This window comes from Purpureocillium takamizusanense, chromosome 6, assembly GCF_022605165.1.
Source record: "Purpureocillium takamizusanense chromosome 6, complete sequence".
Taxonomy (NCBI): Eukaryota; Fungi; Ascomycota; class Sordariomycetes; order Hypocreales; family Ophiocordycipitaceae; genus Purpureocillium; species Purpureocillium takamizusanense.
Window position 1 is genome coordinate 314,292 of NC_063073.1, and position 19,690 is coordinate 333,981.

Genomic DNA, 19,690 nt, shown 5'->3' on the forward strand with positions numbered 1-19,690 from the left:
GCGCCAAGGTAGGGTGGCGGGTGCCTGGCTGCAGCGACTGTTTGACAATGCCATATCTCTGCATATGCCACCTCGTATATGTACTCTCCGACGCAGGCGAGCCAAGGGCTTTCCATGCGACAATAGTTCACCATCAGAATACATGGCGATCCAGATAAGTCGCATGACTTTGCGGCCCAAGTTCACGAGCTGCCTGCCGCCCACAAGCCAGGTGGTTGCCATGGCATGCGCGCCACGTCTCACCCGCACGCAGGGCACAGCTAATGCAATGCGGCTCTTGCACACGGCCCCTCCCCCGCCCCTCTGGGCACAGGCCCATTGATCCGATCCGGGTCCCGACGCGCGGGGTCGAACCTGTGTCGGTCGGTCGGTCGATGCTCGCACGAACGGACGGCTGGCTTGGTTGGCACGTGCGTCTTTGACTTGGTGTAAGTGTGGCTAGCTGGCGGCGCGGGTGCGTGCTTTGTCCTTTTCGCTTCACACTTTGTGCTTGCAACATCGCGAACAGAGGCCACGGGGCGACTCTGTATCCTGTGGGCTTCATTCCGCCGCCGCGACCGGCGCTCCCGAAACAAGGGACGGCTTCATGCCTATTGCGAGAACGAGTCGCCCACCTGGCAGGGAGGGTAGGCCGTTCCGAAAAGTCCCCGTCGTCCATGCATGCAACCACATAGCTAGACAAGAGGGAAGGGGCTCCGATCAGCGAGCAGCACGAAGCGGGCACCTGACCGCTCGCTCTCCCCGCAAGGCGAGTCAAGCCAAGTCGTCCCAGACGCGGACAATGAGGGCCCGCCCGTCCCGAAGCGATACCAACCCATGGACACCGCGAGCGGCACTTGAGGCACTTGAGATCTGAGGCCGGCAGAATGTCGTCGACATGGGCGTCCAGAGGGAGCGGCGAGTCAGCGCCCCCACGTGCGACTCGCGGATCCCTGGTTCGCCCCGCGCGGGGCCTCGTGCCGGCGAGACGCTTTGTCCTCCTCCCACTCCGCTGCCGCGAACCGGCACCGTGTTCATGCCCGCGTTGCGCCGGCCGCCACACCTGTGCCGCACCCGGCGCCCGTCAGGGCCGACCCCGACCCAATGGCCGGGCCCCTAGGCTGCCCGATTCTGCATCTGCGCTCTCGCGCGCCTGTGGTTGGGCCGTCGGAAAAGAGGGGCCCGTGTAAGTGCCCGCCCGCCGGGAGTGTGCGGACTTGTCAAGGCGGCAGCGTGGCGGGGGAAGAACAGGTCCGTCATGCTATAAGGGGCGGAACGCTTCGGCATCGTCGTCGTCGTCGTCGCCGCCGCCGAGCGCATTGCATCGCCGCTTCGTCCATGGAAAGCCCTCAACACAAGCCAAGTTTGGCCGCTCATCATCGGCGATCGCCATGGATCGAATCTCCCTTCTCACGGTTTCCAAAGTGAAACCGTCAGTGTCCATAAGTCCCCACTCGACCGTTCTTCACCGGCTGGGCCCGAGCCTGATCCTCGCCTCGCATTGCCAGCGACTTTTCGCGAAACTCTCCTACCTCGTCTGTCTTCACGCCTATCTCGCCGCCCACGCCGCCTCCGTACATGCCTGGTACGCCAGCGGCTTCTTCGTCGCTCGGGCCGTCGGTGCCGCAAAACTCGGCGCCTTCCACGGTCTCCTCATGTCCAGCAAAGCCGTCGCCGACGCCTGGGATTCGCAAACGGTGCGCCAGGTTCGACAAAGGCTCTTCTATGAATTCGCCGTCTTCATCCTCGGCGGCGGCAACGCCCTTATTCTCTTGCTCTTTTGGCCAGGGTGGCTCGTCCTCGCGGGAGCCATCTGGGCGCTCTATCGTCTCTGGGCATGACGTGTCCATGGTGACAAACGAGGGACAGCCCAGCTCAAAGCGAAGGGCCCGTCTGAGCAGCGGTCAATAATGAGCCCGGTTCTCTATTCCGACCAGCAATACGGCCCGTCAGCTCAGCCGTCATCACTTCGAATAAAAGAAGGTGTTGCCGCCCGTGTCCTTGCGGATCTCGTTGGCATAGTCCTTCTCCGGGTCAAATTCTTGCCAGGTGCTCGCCGGATATATGTGCTTGTTCCTCAGGTACCACCTTCGATCTACGACCTTGGTCCTCGTCGGGTCGTCCGTCGCGCCTTCGAGTGTCTTAATATCGGGAGCCGCCGCTTTTGATGCCTTGAGCACAAGGCGGTTCGCATCTACACTATCGGTTCCGGCGTCAGGAGTCTCGGGCACTGGAGGAGCCTCGTTGCGGTAGCCGAAGAGCCGATGGCCGCCCGGCCCGATGCTCTTGTTCATGACGAAGAAATAGAAATCATAATGCTGAGGGGGGATTGGTTAGCCAAGGCAAATAGCGAGCATAGCGAAATTGACTTACATGAGGAATGATGACCGTGTCGCGCACGAGCATCAGGTCATCCACGCCAACTCGCGCCCATGATTTGCGCGGTGTGCTCTGGTCGCCAACGCCCAGCTCCGCGCCCACCTTGCGGCTTTTGTCGAGGAACACCCAGATGAAATCACTCTTTCTCATCCGCACCATGCCGCCCGGCGTATTGATGCCATCGTAAAAGACGAAGGGGATGGCGATCTCGGTAGCCTTGACGGCCTCCTGCACCTGCACGAATTCGCGGCGCAGTGTTTCCCGCTCGGCAGCCTCCCTCCGTAACGCCGACTTTGTGGTGGCTTTGGGGATGACGCCGACGGCTGCGTTGGCCTTGAACTTGGACTTGGCGTGGCCGTTCTTCTCGGCGGCAGAGCTGTCCCCCTCGTCTCCGTCTTCGTCATCGAAGGACAGCAACTTCTTCCCCTGCGGCCTCTTCTTCTTCTTCTTGGCCGGGGCCATCCCGGGACCGCTCGCCGAGTCGCTGCCAGCATTGTCGGGAGTCGCCGTATGCGAGCGGTCGGGCGTTGATGCACCAGAGAAGGCGGCTTCTCGGGCTTCGCGCTCCTGCTGCTCGAGGACTTGGGCGCGTCGCTTGCGAAAGTCGGAGAGGGCGACTAGGCCGACCGTGTTCGTCGAGAGCCGCTCGTGGGTAGACTTGTTCTGCGGCGCGAACCGCGAGCTGGTGTTGTCGGACATGGCGGCGGCAGCGAGAAGGGACAGTGGTGACGGATCGATGTTGGTGAGACGGACAGGTGCAGAGCTTGGACTCGAGTGGCGTGCAGGACAGACAGTGCCAAAAGAAGCCCATTCACACTGTACGAAGCAGGCCTGCAGCCCAGCCATCACCGTGTGATTTGTAGCAGGCATAAATGGCACCTTGATCACCAATCCGCTCCAAACAGCTAAAAGCGACATGAACATGAATGAATTTGTGCTCCCGAGGATTCTACGGAAGTCGGTTCCCTTGCCTCGTGGCCTGCCCGACAAGTGAGTTGGTGGTATCATCGGCGTACCTCTTGTACGCCGCAAGATAGCGCTCATCAGCACTCCAAGTCGCCTTGACGCTCTCACGGCCCTCGACGGCATCCATCCACGTCTTCCAGCGGCTCCAGACAGCGTCTCCGTCCTTTGAGATGCCCAGTCCTCCCGGCTTGTAGTGGTCGATGAGCCACAGGCGCTTCGCCCACGGTGCCAGGCTTATGTCCACAAGGCTGATCTGCTCGCCCAGGAACCACGGTCCCTTCGGGTCCATCTGCTCCGTGAAGGCTCTAATATGGCGGTGCAGCTCTTCACGAGCCTCATCAATGCTGAACGGCTTGTCGGCCGTGTGCTGCAGCAGCTTGTAAAAGGCCGGGATGATGCGCGTGCTGATGTGGTCGATCCACAGCCGCGCCCGGGCCTTCTCGTAGGGCTCCTTGGGAAGCAAAGCAGGTCCATGCTTCTCGTCCGCATACGCTTCTTCGAGATATTCGGAGATGATGCTGCTCTCGAACAGCGGCTTCTGGCCCTTGCCACTCGCGTCCACGGGTACGACCAGCGTCGGGACCAGGCCGCGCGGGTTCATGGCGAGGAAGCTGGCCTCCTTGCGGTACGGGTTGATCTCGATGTACTGGTGCGGGATGCGCTTCTCGACCAGGGTGATCCAGGAGCGCTGCACGAATGGACAGAACCAACCGCCATATAGCTTGAGCGGGTGGTCGGCGGCGTGGCGCGCGGCCAGGTCCGCCGCCGCCCCGGTTGTCTCGGGCGGGAGAGACGTGTCGACGTTGGGCATTTTCAGATGGTGGCAGGTTTGCCCAAGCAATGATGAGAGATGAAGATCTGAATTTGGGCGCAGACGCCAGCGAGGGGGAGATGGTTGGGGATGCATGGCGTGATGGCGACATCGCTCACGAATCGATTTGGTAAGTCAAGCCGCTCGCCGGACTCCAAAGACGCTTCATCCAAGTGTTATTGACTGAGGCTTGTCACCCAGTGAAACCGAATTTACACGCCATCTCATTCAACACAGTTTATGTTCATTCCTAAATAGCATAACAGAAAACGACAAAGCATTCAACGTGTCACCTAATTCACTGCTTCTTGGCCTTTGCGGCCCTCTCCGCCTCGGCCTGCAGACGCAACTTCTCCAGCAAAAACAACGTCCAGGTAAGCACCACCTGTCCGACGTAAACCCACCCCTGCGGGCCCATTATCTTGCCGTTGTCCCATTCTGGCTCCGCCCACCAGGACCCGGGGTAGAACACGGCCGTGATTCCGGAGGCGGCCGGCATGGAGCCCACGATGGCGGCGAGGAGGAGCGAATCCTGCGCCGCGTCTGCCGTGAGCGTGCGCCTGTGCAAGAGCCACGTCGCTGTGAGCGATGCCATGGCGCCGAAAGACAGCGACTGCCCGTTGTGAAAGCGCGCGTGCGCCGGCCAGCGCGGGTTGAAGACGTGCGTCTCGTTCCAGCTCTTCACGTAGAGCAGCCCCGAGAAGAGCAGGCTGTTGGCGGCCATGAGGCTGCGCGGGATCGAGTCGGTTAAGTGAGACATGGTGAGGGAGGCTCCTTTGCGAAAGTTGCGACGAAAGGGGAGCGATTGCCATAGTCTGGCAGAAGTTGCGCGGGTGTCGTGCGGCGACTGCCAACTATTTACGTCGGCAGCTGGACGGTCTGCGTTGCGTCGGCACTTCAGCCCTACCTGACACCAAGCTCTCTCACATCACCAGCGGCAACGATTTCAGCCTCGAATCGTCTAGACCGGTGAGCGACGAGCTAGTGTTCAGCTTCCTCCAGAGACTCAAGCGATAGCCGACGGTGGCGTTTGGCTCCCAGGCTTGTCACATGAGCGAGATGACGGAGGGCAAGTCTTGGAGATGGCCAATTCAACAACATGCAACTTAGCAGACCGATTGACACCAAAGCCGATGGTGTGGGTAAGGTATCTGGACATGCCTGCGTCCGGTGATGGCTTCAGCTTCAGTTATGTCTTCGTTCATCCGTGCCAGCCTAGGGCATGGCGAAGGCCTTGAAGCCCTACCCCATGCGAGTTACCACAGCCATTCATACTCAACAGGCTTGTGATGCATGGGTGATAAGGGTGACAGGGTGGCTACACATTGCCTCCTATCGGTTCTAGTCTCCGGGAGGCCAAAAGACATTTCTTTTGCCGCGCTCGCGACTGACGACCGCATCCGAAAATGATTCCCTCTGCTAGATTACCGCCCCAATGGTACTCTCCAAGCGTTTCTGCTTGTTTATGAGTCTTTCGGGGGCCTCAAAGGCCGCCTAGACGGCTTCTCCGCCAACGCGGGTCGTCAGCTCGTCAGACACTGAACACAACACGACTATCCATACAATGTGACCAACCTGGCAGCGATATGGCGATAATCTCGAACTAGGTTTTCCCTCACACAGGCCCGGTGCATTTGTCTTCATGTGTAAGCCCGAGCGTGGTCTAAATTGGTCAGTATGTTGCCGTGGAGGCCGGCGAGCGAACATGTGCAGCCTGCTCATCGGTGAGCGGGCGTTTGCCTGCTCAGTCAGTTATTCATTGCTTTTACCGTTTGCTATGAATCAGTCTTTCATCCTATCCACCAGAATGGCCGGCACTTGGGGCCTCAGGCTCGCTCTTTAAGTAAGAGTAGTGCTAGGGGCACAATCATGTTTTGCTGCACTCACTCGTTCGCCACTCGCCACATCAACCGCCCCTCACAACATTGCGATACGCACGCGCAGTACCTCGCGCCCGCGACTTCAGAAAACCCTCTCCTAAACTCACCTCGCCTGCAACGACAAAAGAAAAGTGAAGGACACTGCTGTCGGCGCCGGCGGCTCGCCATGGCTGCGTTCAATCTCGATCCCGATGTAGACATGCACAAGCTGCTGTTGCATCTGCAGCTTCTCGAAGAGGATGGCTCGGCACAGGACGCAAACGAGCTGAAAAGCGTTCCCATCTTCACCGAGACGACCCGCGGCCATGCCAAGTCGTTGCCCTCGAAGCCGTTCAGCCAGTACGGCCTCCTGGGCGGCGATGTGGCCAAGATGTCAGGCTTGATGTACAGCAACAGCATTATTTCCTCACACCACGATCCAAGGATCTTCCAAAACATCAGCGCGCCCTCTAGCGTCTTCATCTGTGGCAGTCAAGGCTCCGGAAAGAGCCATACGCTGAGCTGCATGCTGGAGAATTGTCTGCTTCCATCTGACGCAAACGTGCTCCCCCGGCCTCTGACCGGCATCGTTTTTCATTACGACTACTTCACATCGGACGCTGGCGGCTCCCCATGCGAGGCTGCGTACCTGTCATCGGATCCAGCGGTCAAGGTGCGCGTGCTGTGCCCGCCAACGAACATTGTCCAGATTCGGGTACGTCCTCTTACCTGTTCCCTCTATCTTGACTGACTCGTCCGCTGACCCGGCCCAGAGAATCTACAGCAAGCTGCCACATGTTCAGGTCGAGGGACTACGCTTCGATGAGAGTGACCTCAACACGAAGCGAATGCTCGACTTGATGGCCGTGAGCTCCATCCACGGCGGCATGCCTCTATACCTTCACGTCGTCACGCGCATTCTACGCCAGCTTCGCGTCGAGCAGCAGAGTGTCAGCTCGGGCTTCAAGTACAGTACCTTCAGGCGCTACCTGGATGAGGAGGACTTGAACCCTGGTCAGCGCGGCCCGTTACAACAGCGTCTCGACACTCTCGAGAGCTTCATGGCGAACGAGCAGGTATATGGCAACCCCGGCGGAGGAAAGAAGAAGGCCACGGTTCGGCAAGGCACCAATTGGACTCCCAAGGTTCGTCAACTGGGCAACCCGAAAAAAATGAGGCCCTGAATTGTCTTGCTAACGGATGCGTCTACCTACAGGCCAGCCAACTAACTATTGTTGATCTCTCATGCCCATGTGTCACCGCGGAAGCGGCCTGCGCCTTGTTCAACATTTGCCTCAGCCTTTTTCTGGAACAGCCATCGACGATCGGCCGTGTCGTCGCGCTCGACGAGGCGCACAAGTACATGACGAACTCGGCAGAGTGCGAGACCTTGACACAAGCACTGCTCACCACGATCCGTCTCCAGCGCCATCAGGGGGCCCGGGTCATCATCTCCACGCAGGAACCTACCATCTCCCCGAAGCTCCTAGACCTCTGCTCCGTCACCATGGTGCACCGCTTCACCTCCCCAGACTGGCTGCGCGCACTCAAGGGCCATCTCGCGGGCGCAACGGCCCTGAACAAAGGCCGCGCCAGCTTCAAGCCATACGATGAAGATGTTGACGACTGCACAGCGTATCCCGATGCTGAGATGCAGTTATTCTCGCAGATTGTCTCCCTGCGCACCGGCGAAGCACTGATGTTCGCGCCCAGCGCTGTTGTTGGTGTTCTCAAGCGCACCCCTGAATCTCCCGTCACAGACGAATCTCCCGCCAGTGACGATGGCGAAGCGAGTGAGGTGAAGAGCGAGGACTCGCACGAGACAGCCGTCAACTCCGAGGATAGCGACTCCAAGGCCACCACCGAGCTGGTGCGGCTCGGACACGGCTTCATAAAAATTCGCGTCCGGAAGCGCATCACTCAGGATGGAGGCCGCAGCGTCATGGCGGGCTAGTCGAGACGCGTGTATAGTTTGTGCTGGGCTTCAAACAGAAGATGAGGCCCTGTTGGAGGCGTCTGTATGAGTCTTGCCACTGTTGAGTATAGAGTTGGTTTGGAGATGGGAACCTTTTACAGGCTTGTAGCGTAGTTAGTAGTCCTGCGAAAGTAGTTTCGCCTCGCAATCACGATAGAATCCAAACTCTGATCGCCATCCGGCGCTTTTTGTTTTCGGCAAATGCATCATCATCATTACCATCATTCGGCTTCCGCCATGCACCTGGGATAGTCTAGATTGGCGGATGCTTTCGATCGGATCTAGGAGGCAGCGCCAGCCACGAGACCTGATATGGCGCGGTAAGTTCCACGAGCCATATGTACCAGTAACAGGGGAGAATATCGACGTACCTGCAAGCGTGAACACAGTCCAGACAATCCCAGTGCTCACGAGCTTTGGCGGACAAAACCTACCACGATCGGTCAGCAAGTTTCAACACCAACATGCACCAGGCCAGCAAGGCTGCCGCCGCCCGCCACAACATGCACTCACAAAACACCGCTCATCTCCAGGAACCTCGCCCAGTAAGCAAACTGCACCAGCGTCACGTACGCCAGGACGATGCCGCCGACGACGGCGCTCGCCCAGCGCTTCAGCACCGTCTGGCGCTTCGTGTGCTTGACGCCGACCCTCGCCGTGCCGTCGCGGCGCACGCGCACGCCCCAATGCCTGCCCGTCTCGTAGCGCCTCCCCTCGGACGGGAACGCCTCCCCGTAGCGCTTGTGGAAGGGCACGAGGGCGACCATGCACAGCAGCAGGAGGCCCGGCGCGCTGGCCACGAAGCTGACGTGGTCGGAGATGAACTCGCGCGCCTTGCTGGCCTCGGGCAGGCGGTGCCACGTCACGCCCGTGAAGATGGCGGAGACGATGAGCAGCAGCATCTCGGAGAGGGAGGTGGCGATCCAGGCGTCCGTGTAGGGGAACTCGACGCCGCCGTCGTCCTTGCGCCGGATAATGGTCGTTTTGTTGTTGTTGTTCGTGCCGCCGTCCCAGCTGCGCGGCCGACGCACGCGCACGACGGTCCGCAGCAGGCCCAGGACGACAAAGTGGAACCGCGGGCGGGCCATGAGCACGGTGAAGATGTGCAGCATGTTGAGGTGTCCGTACCCGGGCGTGTTGCCGATGAGGCCCGCCGCGACGGCGTTGGCGACGAGCTGGCACGCAAAGGTGACGGTCCAGGCGAGCCAGAGGGAGTTTTTGGACCGGCGGCCGAGGAGCCCGCGCGAGAGGAAGTGGATGAGCGGACGGTACGCCACCAGGGGCGTGAGGAGCGTGATGACGGCCTCCGTCACGCCGAACCAGGTGAGTATCCGCGCGCCGTTCGGGCACGTGTCGGTGACGTTTCGAGGCGACACGATCCATTCGAACGGAATCGGCGGGAGGTCTGACGTCGGGATGCCATTGTAGAGGCCCGTGTTGATGCCCAAGTACGGCGCGATGGAAGGGCTGTCGAGCGAGGAGAGGTTGCCGGCAGAGAAGGCGCCGGTGGGAAGGGCGCTGTCCTCACGACCGGGCCGCGAGAAGAGAGCTCCCATTTCGATTGCGCGTCGGGCGGGACGCCAGAGCTCGACGTATGTCGCGCGGAATAGTAGTCCCTGACAAAGTCATGATGAGGCAAGCACCAGACGTAAGCGGCGATGGGCGACGGTTTTGTTGTCTCGTTCGGTCTCGGGACGCTGCGTCGCCCCGACAGACGGCGAGCGGCGGGCATTGCCCTATTGGGGCACTCGGGATCCAAGACCCTGAAACCCCTGGTGTTGTCTGGCTGGCTGGGGTTGGCTGGCTGCGTATGTCCTGTCAGCCCTAGCGCTGGGGGCCAAGAAGGGTCAAACCATGGATGGATGGGGAGTTCTGAGCTGCGGGAGTCGGGACGGGCTCGGACTTGCCCCGCTCGCGGAGACTAGAAGTGCGGGCGGACAAAAAAGGGGGCTTGGGGGGGTGGTTAAAATCGAGGTCGTCTCATTGACTCGGACACCATCTAGTCGATGACGGTTCTGTTCATGTTCCTATATTGACATGCCATTCTCTGAATACGACTTCTGGAATTTCCATTAATTTATGGCTGCCGTAAACTCTTCGACACAGCCAGGCCCAATATCGATAGCATCATCATGTCTACAACGAAAGTGGAAGCTCTCGCCTGGTCTCTTTTCCAACTGTAAGAAGTCATGTCCATTCCGCTATCCTGATTCCTACGACTTTACGACGGCAGGGACCAACTGAGACCTGCCCGCAATCTTCCTGCTCACATCGCTTATAGGGGCGCTGCTCGTCAGGTCAAAGATGCTCAGGTCACTCCTCAGCTCCATGGACAGCCAGTTTCGCAACTCGACGGCCACCAGGCTGTCAACCCCGTACGTGTAAACCGGCTTGGTCGTGTTGATATCCGCCACGGGGATGGAGATGATCCTGGCAATCTTAGCCACCAGGATCTTCTGCACCGCCTCGATCGCCTCGTCCATGGATTTGCATAGCTTGAGCAGTCTGATGTCCCTGCTCTCGCCGACTTCATCATCGTTGTCGCCCGCGTCGTCCGTGTCCTTGACATCAACTTGCCGCAGATAAGCAAAGTGCGGCAGCGATCGCAACCAGTAAAAGCCGGCACTGGGGTCGGACTTGCGCGAGGCCTGTTGGACGCCTCCACTGCCCGCACCGACGAGCAGCTGCGGTGCCAATGAGTTGACACCGTCAGCGGTTCCGTCCAATGCGCATCGCAAGGTATGTATGAATCGTTGCTCATCGACACCCGTCTACATGTGACGTTAGTGGCCTTTGCTCGCCAAAGCACGACTTCAATGGGTGAACCGAACCAGTCTAAGCGGGCTCCGCCAAGCTCCGGAATCATGGTGCTCTTCGACATAACCAATGCCCTTGATGACGCCGAGGTCGATACTCTGGGCTGCCAGACCTCTCTGCCGTCTGTAATGGACGAGGGCATCCTGAAAGGTGTTTCCCGCTGCATAGTTGGCCTGTGAGACGGAGCCGATAATACCGGCCAGCGACGAGAGAAGAATGAAGAAGTCGAGATCATTTGGAAGGAGCTTGTGAAGGTTCCAACTCCCTGAAAACCCGGTTATCCATCGCGTAACTTTGCTGCCCGTTTCGAAGAGAAATCATACCTTGCGCTTTTGGTCGCGTTGCGGCGACCCACTGGTCGTAGCTCATCCTGTGGAACAGGCTATCCGCAAGTACCATGGCTCCCTGAATGACACCCTTGACGGGCGGCATGCTGTGGGATATATCATCGATAATTTCCCTAAGCCGAGCATCGTCGGCAACGTCGCCCGCATACACCCTGACTTCAACGCCCGAGTCAACCAACTTGGCCACGGTCATTTCGGCTTCGGCCCGTGCTGCTCCAGAGCGGGAGATGAATGCAAGATGGCGAGCACCATGCTCTGCCATGAAAAGAGCCTGAGCTCGACCCAATCCCCCCAGGCCACCAACTAGCAGGTATGTCACATTGGGTTTGAGCCGCAGGAGAGCCGATTTTCTCGGTGCAACGAGAACCTTTGATTCAGGCGTGACCCGGAGGACCAACTTGCCAATGTGGCTTCCGCGTTGCATTTCTCGAAAGACGGATTCGACTTTGCTAAATTCGTGCACCGCAATGGGCCGTATCGAGCCGATGGCACCTTGCTCAAAGAGCTTGAGCACCTTGGACATGAGCCTGGAGCACCGGAGTGGCTCGTTGACCGTCATGGCCTCGAGGTTGACCCCAGCAAACATGGCATTGTTGAGGAACGGCTGCATGTCGAGCCCGTTGTTGCACAGCATATCTTTCTTGCCAACCTCGATGAATCGGCCGTGCGAGGCAAGGCAATGCCAACTCTGGCGCAGCGCCTCGCCTGCCAAAGAGTTAACCACAACGTCAACACCCCGGCCGTCAGTCATGCGCCTGATGCCCTTGGCGAATGAAACATCACGAGAGCTGAAAATGCGATCAGGCTGGACACCTAGAGCAACGATGGCTTGCTTCTTGAGCTCAGTGCCCACTGTGCAAAAGATGTCTGCGTCCAACAGTTTTGCGATTTGGATGAGGGCCTGGCCCAGGCCTGCAAGGAAGGTGTCTTCAGCCACAGAACCGGGAACATGAAGGGGCGTGAGCGGGCCGCTCGAGTGTCAACGTACCTCCGGCAGCGGCGTGGATCAGCACGGATTCGCCCTTTTGCAGTCTCGCCACTTCGATGAGGGACTGGTACGCGGTGGCGTAAACAATAGGGATCGAAGCACCTTCCACGAGCGACACTGCGTCTGGAAGTCTGTGGGCGCTGGATTCATGACAGCGAATACAAGTCCGCATGGCTCCTTGGCCGATGTACACGACGCGGTCCCCGGGAGAAAACTTGGTCGATTTGGAACCCACGCGACGGACTATGCCAGCAGCCTCATGACCGAAGAGGAGCCGCGGGATCTGACCCATGGCGACCATGATGTCCCTGCTCCGTCAGTATGTGCCGTGTACGCATTCGACAACATGAGTCTTTGGCTCATATACTTACAGAAAGTTGAGGCCGCAAGCCCTCACTTCAATCTCAACCTCTTCATCGAGCAACGGCCGCAACAAAGGGCCATCATCATCATCAACGAAGTGAAGTGTGTCGAGCATGCCAGGCTGTCCGATGGTCATCTTCAGAGGTCGGCCGGCCTGAACGAGGCTGCCGACTTCCGGCGTGACTACAGACCGTGTCGCACGCGCTATACTGTCATTCATAGTCCTGTCTGGCGTATATCGCGGGATACAGAAGGCTCCGTCTCGCTCCGCCGTCTCCATCTCATCAAGCGTGCCGCCATCCCCGTCAGCGTCCCAGATGGTGCAAAGACGCTGGCACACAGCAACACCGGCCGTCTCCACATCGCCATCCAGAGGTCGAGAAAAGTGCAGTTCATACAGCCGGCGCGACGAGTCTTCCGTCTTCAGACATCGCATGAGTCCAGATACGATGCGATTGGCAGGATGGCCGGGCATGTCCGCAAGGTCCGATCGGGTGACCCATAGCGTCTCGCGACTGTGAAGGAGAAGATGCTTGGCATGCTCGAACTCGACTTGTTGAGCTTTTCCAAGGAATGGCTCGTCGTATTCGAGAAGAGCGATAACCGTCTTGCCGCTGGCGTCTGCAACTGCCGCCGCAACGTCCTTGACCGTTGCACGATGGCCAAGTCGCTGAAAACGACGGCAAACGTCCGAGGCGAGACTTTTGGTCAAGCCGCTGCTGCTGACCATGACAACCACAATGACGTCTCTGAGTGGAATCCTTTCGCGTGGCTTGGTGCTGACAATGGTCGACATCCTGTGAGCGGTCGGGTCGTCGTTGTCTGCGAGGCACACGTCCGCGCCAGAGAAGCCGGCAATCTGAAGCGCGTCATGCCATTGGGACTGTGAGAGAAGCGGACTGTTTTCTCTACCGTCCTCGGCGGCCCACCACCCGGGCAGGATTCCGAAGACGAAGTGACACAAGTCGTCCGGGTTCGTGTACTCACCAAGGACAAGGTTGCCGCCCGGCTTGAGCAACTTCTTGCAGTGCTTCAGCGCCCTGTTGATGTCCTTTGTGGCGTGCAGTACCTAGGACTGTTAGCACAAAGCTTGAAAGGCGCATAGTTGAGCAGACTGTAAACGTACATTAACAGCAAGCACCACGTCGTAAGACTCAGCATCGAACCCCTGCTCAGTGGGATCATTGTCGATGTCCAGCACCTTGTACTCAACGCGACCCTTCCAGTCCTGAAGGACCTTCATGGCATTCTCGAAATATCCGGGTGAGATGTCGGTAAACGTCCACTGGGAGAAGCGAGGCGTCTCGCTCCGGCGCGGGCCTAGCCGCTGCAAGACAGGCAGCGTAGTGGAAGCCGTGCCCGCACCGATTTCAATAACGCGCAGAGTCGGTTGCTTGTGTGCCTTGAGATCGAACCAGTGCTGGAACAGCTGCGTGTTGATGTGCAAGCCGTAGGCAGCTTGGTAAGCTTGCGAGAAGTTGTCCGCCTCCATCAGCGCGGCAAGGGGGCTTTTCTCTTGAGCGAAGATGGCGCCCAGCGAGTGGAAGGCATGAAGTAAGAGCGTTCCGTCGACGGGATACTTGCAGATGAAGGCAGCCACGTTCTCGGGCTCCGAGAGACTACCATTGGGAGGACTGGGGACGTCGGCTGTGACGGAGGGTGTCACGATGCCCGCCTTCTTGTAGCTGCAGCGGTTGCGAACCCACGCGGCGTATTTACGCAGATGAGGCGGCAGGGACGTGGAGCTGCAGTCAAGTTTTGGAAGCGCCAGTCTGCACAATTGGTTCACAAGGCTGTAAGCTTCCGAGCAGAACTGCACCATGTTGGCAGCTTCGCCTTGGTGGTCCCGGACGACCATGCTTCGCAGACTCTGGTCGTCGACAAGGCTCAAGTCCGGCTTCCAGGTGACAGACGCGTACAGAGTTGAGAGCGAGCCATCCGATTGAGAGGGAGATTTCTGCGCGGTCCCAAGTCCGCTGAATTTGAAGTCGTTCATGATGATGGCGGGAAGTGTGCCTTGTCGCCCGTCTCTTACGAGTAGAGACCCCGTCATCTCGCGCACTCCTGTATGAGACGATTCGGCAACACCTTGCAATACGGCGCCATGCGCCCGAGAAATGTCATTCGAGATGCGCATCGAAGCAGCACCCGTGGGAACCCAGAGTTGGCTCTCGATGCCGTCCATTCTGGGGACCACAACCATCATGGCCTGAAGCACCGCATCCAGTGTCGCCGGGTGAACCACGTAGTCGCTCTCTCGAAACTCCGGCATACACGCGCGCGTGTCAGCAATCTTGATTTCAAAAGCTACAGTCGACTCTTTCTGCCGAACCTTGGTCAGGCCCTGGAAGGTCTTGCCTGTTAGGAAACTCGTTAGTTGTACTCGCAACCGACTCTGGGGCAGTATTGATGTGGGTGGTACGAACCGAAACACAGGCCTTGATCCTCACAGAATTTGTAGTGGCTGGAACGCGTCACTGGTTTCTCGCACATTGCACGCTGTGAGTCCCAACGTTTTTGAAACGCCAAAATCTCCTCCCTCTCTTCTTTCCCCCTGTCCACTGCGGCGGCCTCCTTGGAGCGTTCGATTTGCAGAAGCCCCGCGGCGTGCTGAACAAACACATCGTCCTCCTGGCACGAGTAGTACGAGCATTCGAACCAAGGCCCCGCATCGTCCATGCCTACCTTGCGCCGTTTGAGGCAGACGTGTACTTCAGTCCCGGTATCATTGTTGGGGATCACGAGGGCCTTGGTCACGGAAAGCTCACGCAGCTCGAAGCCTGACACGACATGGCTGGAACCCTCGGAGTGTGCAACTTGTTTGGCTGCCTCAATGAAGGAGCAGATCATCCCTGCTGCGGGGAACACAATGTCTCCGTGGATACGATGGTCTTGAAGCCAAGGCAGCTCGGAGACACGCAAGTGGTTCTTCCAAACGGGCTCGAGTGGGTTACAAGTATCCAGCCGCATGCCAATCAGGTCGTGCCTGGGAAACTCGGGGAAACGGTGGTTTCTGGATTGCCGGCTCTCATGCCAGTATGATGCTGAGTGATTCCACTGGTAGCTGGGCGCGTTTGTCAGGACGTTGGAGAACTCGCCGACATTGTTGACCTGACACAATTTGTAAGAAATCATCAAATCGTCCAGCTCATGCCACCGGGCTACTCACCATATTCAGTTTGACCGGAACGCCCCTGGCCCATAGAGACCCAGCAGCACCCATGGACGTTACAGTTGCGTCCTGTCCCCGACTGAGGAGGGAATGGTACGATAAATCCTCCATCCCTCCACGGGCAACCTTGAACTGCTTGATTGGTGCCGCCAGCGCCCCGTGAGGTCCAATCTCAAGGATCAAGCTCGGCGTCTCGGACTTGGGCTTCCGTTGCCTGCTTTCAATATCTGCATATAGCATGTCGTCGAGAGCGTCAAGAAATAGGACAGTCGAGCACATGTTGTCAGCCCAGTAGTCGGCCGTGAGCTGAGCCGTCGGGATTCGACAGCCACGGACCGTGGAGTAGAACATGACTGACGACGACTCGCTCTGGGGTGAAATGTCACTGATCTGCGCCTTGTATTCTTCCCTGACGCTGAACATCTGGGGGCTGTGATAGGCATTTTCAACCTGTAGCATACGACAAAAGATCTGTTGCTCCTTGAAATGCGCCTCAAGGTCCTGCAGGGCGGCCTTGTCGCCTGCGAGCGTCACGCTTTCGGGGCTATTGATGCAGGCAACGACAACAGCATCTCCGGTTGTTGTTAGATATGGTTCGACGTCTCGTGGAGACAAGCCTACTGCCAGCATAGAGCCATTTGGTTTGCGCGCCTTGGCCATGTTGGAGGCAAGGCCGCGGTGATACGCAACCTTGAGGCAGTCCTCGCGAGACAGCGCACTCGCGGCGTAGGCAGCGGCAATCTCTCCCGACGAATGACCAACTACGGCCGAAGGCTTGACGCCCCATTGCCGAGCCAGGTCGACGAGGGCAATCTGCAGTGCCAGGCAAAGCGGCTGCGAGTACTCGGCCTTGTTCACGTTGGACTCGCCCTCCCCGGCCATCAGCTCGTCCCAAGCATCCCACGAGCACCCCATGCCAGTCAGGCACGTGGCTGACTGACGAAGCGAGGAGGCAAAGACAGGGTAGGAAACCAGCTCGCGGCCCATGGCGTACCATTGAGCGCCCTGCCCTGTAAAGGCAAAGGCAACGTTCGGACAGGCACCGGCCTTGAGTGGCTTGACGCTGCCATCCCTCCATCGGACCGAGAGCTCGTCTTTTGAGCTCGCAACGACGGCATGCCTCCACTGGAAGATGGACCGACGCTGACTTAGGGTGCTGGCAAGGTGCGGTAGCGTATCGCGAGTGAAGCGCGATTCATGTTCGACATAGTCGGCGTGCGCCAGGCGTTGCCGGGTGACAGCATCCTGCTCGGGGGCCGAAAGCACAAATAGTCGAGATTGCGGTATCTTTGCCGACTCTCTCGGATGAAGCAGCTTTGTCGACATGGAGGCGGGCAGCTTGTCTCGCAGTCGAAGGTAGTTGTACGCATCGTCGATGATGGCGTGGGCGTTGGTGCCGCCAAACCCAAAGTTGTTAATGGAGCATCTCCGTACTTTACACCGCGGCCAAGGTATCGTCGAGGTGGCTATCTCAATGCCCGAGGCGCCGAGCCGTAGTCGAGGGTTCGCTTTGATGAAGTTGAGGTTGGGGGTGATGACGCCTCTCTCGAGGCAGAGAACGCACTTGATGACGGCTGCGATACCCGCCGCACCTTCTGTGTGTCCAATACACGACTTGACTGAGCCGCAATAGACGGTCTTGCCATGGCCAGCAATCGTCTTGGAAACGGCGCTGACCTCGGCAGGGTCGCCAACCTTGGTACCCGTGCCGTGAAGCTCGACGTACTGCGTGTCCGACATGCCAAGTCCAGCAAGCTTGTATGTGTCGCGGATTAGCCTTTCTTGTGCCTCCGCGTTTGGGAGGACAATGCCGGCAGTCTGGCGAGTCCTTCATTTATTAGCCACTCTGACCAAGTAAATGGAATGCCTTATAAACGGTCGTTCAATTTCACGTACCCTGCCGTCAGAGTTGAGACCGGTCCCGCGCACCACGGCGCGAATAGGGTCACCGTCTCGAAGAGCATCATCAATGTGCTTGAGAACAATCATGCCAATGCCCTCTCCCCGTGCGTAGCCATTTGCTCTCGAATCAAAGGAGAAGCAGCGACTGTCGGGGCTCAAGAATCCGAGTGCATTGAGCGCACATTGATCATCAGGATGTAAGATGAGGTTTGCTCCTCCTACCAGCGCACAACGGGTTGGGTTCGACTCGGACCGTATTGTCTCGCAAGCCAGGTGCAGGGCCGCTAATGAACTGGAGCAGGCCGTATCGCACGTTACGGACGGACCTCGCAGGTTGCTACTGAGATCTCAGTATGCAGTCCGACTTTTTTGCGAGCTCATCGGACCTTACAAGAACCAACTGACGCGGTTGGCGAGCATGGAGAGCGAGTTGCCAGTCCTGGCGTATTGTGGTGCCGCATGAGCGTCCCTGGAGATGACGGCCCGATAGTCTTCTGAACAGCCACCCACGAAGCAGGCGGTATCCGTTTCTGCTATAGCTTCGATTGGTATTCCCGCACTTTCTAGGCTCTCATAGGCAACCTCGAGAAGTAGGCGCTGCTGAGGATCAAGGGCGCGAGCCTCTGAAACGGAGCAAGAGAAAAAGGGCGCGTCCCATCTCGACACATCTTGATCCAGGAAGTAGCCGCCGTCGCACACCTTGTACATTTGTCAACGGACAACATCAAACTTGGAATTGATGGGAAAGAGCATCTGATGGCATACCATTGTTCCGCTACGATTACGGGATGGATGTTGAAATGCCTTGGCGTTGAACCGAGACGAGGGGACCTCACTCCAAACATCCTTTCCACTTTGGAGCATTTCATGGAAACTTTCCGGGGATCTGGCGTCGCCGGCGAAGCGACAGGCAACGCCGACGATTGCAATATCCGCTGGAGCCATGTTGAAAGCCGTCCGGTATTGGTCGTCGCAGGTTGCAAGTTTCGACGGCGGAAGTTCCTCGGGATGAGGACAAAAGGTTTATTGTTTCGCGCTGGAAATTGAGAAACACCAATCAGCGACCCAGAAGGTCAATTAAATACTCGGTATTGAGCGAACGAGTTGGGAACTTTCGACTTCGATGTAGCCCACTGCCTCCAGCGGTGGCTGAGTCGTAGTCTCGACCTCATATATACCACGCGACTGGAGCAAGTGCCCGGTTCAGTCGTTAATAAAAGGCCTCTTGCCGCTAGTGCTTGCCTTGTGAAAGTATTGATCACATACAGTCACCTGGAAGGCCATGTGCGGCCCCTGTCGCTCCGACGGAAGACGAAGTCCATGTCGACAGATGGAACGAGACCCGCTGGATTTGGTTCTTTTCGACCGACGCGGCTGAAGCAAGTCGGCTGCAAGAATGGATAGGCTGCAAGCCTCCAGAAAAAGTCTCAGGGTGTCGCGTCTCAAATCTTGTCTGACCTCACATCCCTCCGTCTCGTGCCACAACGGTCATGCAAAAGGAAGTGACAAACACTGAGAAACGGTCAGCGACTGGTCTCACTTGGATGCTTGTCTTGAACGCGAGCCGCGTGGCCTCCAAACTTTCGTATCCTTGTTGCAGCGCTAGCCCAGCCAGAAGCACATGACACGATGTTCATGTTGGTGCTCGCGGTAGCAAGCCCAGACTACCGTATGAACCTCGATCGTCCACTTGCATCAACATGTCAGCCCCGCTAAGACGCTATACATGCGACTGAAGCGATAAGAGCCTCGGTAAGGCACCGATGAACGCCGCTGTCTATGAACTCTTGAAAATCTGTGTGGGTTCAAGATGCATACAGCGTCTTATTCGCGAACAAGAGTCTAATAAAAGGCGGTCTGGGATGGAAAAATGTCAACAACATGCCGAATCGCAAGTACCCCGGCACGGTGGCGCCCTGCTTTTTCCCTCTCCGCCAAAAAATAAAAATAAAAAAGAAATAAAAAAGCAGACAACAGTCAAGACGTTCCGTATGCATGTCTGGATTCAGTCTGGCCGGAAACGAGAGTCTCGGCAAGTCACTGCCTCAACGGGCGCGAAGAGGTGATGCATTCATTAACTGGGGACTCAGCACTGCATCAAGACAAAGCTGAAAAGCAATGACTGACGCGGC

General features: G+C 58.0%; 7 protein-coding genes across 7 annotated transcripts; 1 reads left to right on the forward strand and 6 right to left on the reverse strand.

The window, feature by feature from the left end:
* Positions 1-1,412: 1,412 nt before the first annotated feature.
* Positions 1,413-1,829, reverse strand: JDV02_006571 (uncharacterized protein; the record flags this gene model as incomplete). Its single annotated transcript, XM_047987981.1, has 1 exon — positions 1,413-1,829. The coding sequence occupies one exon, from the start codon at positions 1,827-1,829 to the stop codon at positions 1,413-1,415; it is 417 nt and encodes a 138-aa protein (XP_047843972.1).
* A 114-nt stretch (positions 1,830-1,943) lies between these two features.
* Positions 1,944-3,057, reverse strand: JDV02_006572 (uncharacterized protein; the record flags this gene model as incomplete). Its single annotated transcript, XM_047987982.1, has 2 exons — positions 1,944-2,297; positions 2,353-3,057. The coding sequence occupies 2 exons, from the start codon at positions 3,055-3,057 to the stop codon at positions 1,944-1,946; spliced, it is 1,059 nt and encodes a 352-aa protein (XP_047843973.1).
* Positions 3,058-3,307: 250 nt separating this feature from the next.
* JDV02_006573 (Glutathione transferase) lies at positions 3,308-4,135 on the reverse strand (the record flags this gene model as incomplete). The annotated part of the gene is made up of 1 exon (XM_047987983.1): positions 3,308-4,135. One exon carries the CDS (start codon positions 4,133-4,135, stop codon positions 3,308-3,310), a length of 828 nt encoding a protein of 275 aa, XP_047843974.1.
* Positions 4,136-4,433: 298 nt separating this feature from the next.
* Positions 4,434-4,895, reverse strand: JDV02_006574 (uncharacterized protein; the record flags this gene model as incomplete). The annotated part of the gene is made up of 1 exon (XM_047987984.1): positions 4,434-4,895. The coding sequence occupies one exon, from the start codon at positions 4,893-4,895 to the stop codon at positions 4,434-4,436; it is 462 nt and encodes a 153-aa protein (XP_047843975.1).
* Positions 4,896-5,884: 989 nt separating this feature from the next.
* Positions 5,885-8,035, forward strand: JDV02_006575 (uncharacterized protein). The gene is made up of 3 exons (XM_047987985.1): positions 5,885-6,709; positions 6,768-7,139; positions 7,211-8,035. Exons 1-3 carry the CDS (start codon positions 6,005-6,007, stop codon positions 7,946-7,948), a joined length of 1,815 nt encoding a protein of 604 aa, XP_047843976.1. The 5' UTR covers positions 5,885-6,004; the 3' UTR covers positions 7,949-8,035.
* Positions 7,352-9,826, reverse strand: JDV02_006576 (uncharacterized protein). The gene is made up of 3 exons (XM_047987986.1): positions 8,483-9,826; positions 8,341-8,399; positions 7,352-8,276 (listed from the first exon to the last, which is right to left on the reverse strand). Exons 1-3 carry the CDS (start codon positions 9,523-9,525, stop codon positions 8,251-8,253), a joined length of 1,128 nt encoding a protein of 375 aa, XP_047843977.1. The 5' UTR covers positions 9,526-9,826; the 3' UTR covers positions 7,352-8,250.
* Positions 9,827-10,038: 212 nt separating this feature from the next.
* On the reverse strand, positions 10,039-18,326 carry JDV02_006577 (Type I Iterative PKS; the record flags this gene model as incomplete). Its single annotated transcript, XM_047987987.1, has 11 exons — positions 10,039-10,740; positions 10,801-11,051; positions 11,110-12,045; positions 12,122-12,429; positions 12,493-13,553; positions 13,611-14,842; positions 14,911-15,595; positions 15,654-17,474; positions 17,553-17,895; positions 17,950-18,257; positions 18,324-18,326. The coding sequence occupies 11 exons, from the start codon at positions 18,324-18,326 to the stop codon at positions 10,183-10,185; spliced, it is 7,506 nt and encodes a 2,501-aa protein (XP_047843978.1). The 3' UTR covers positions 10,039-10,182.
* Between the last annotated feature and the right edge of the window lie 1,364 nt (positions 18,327-19,690).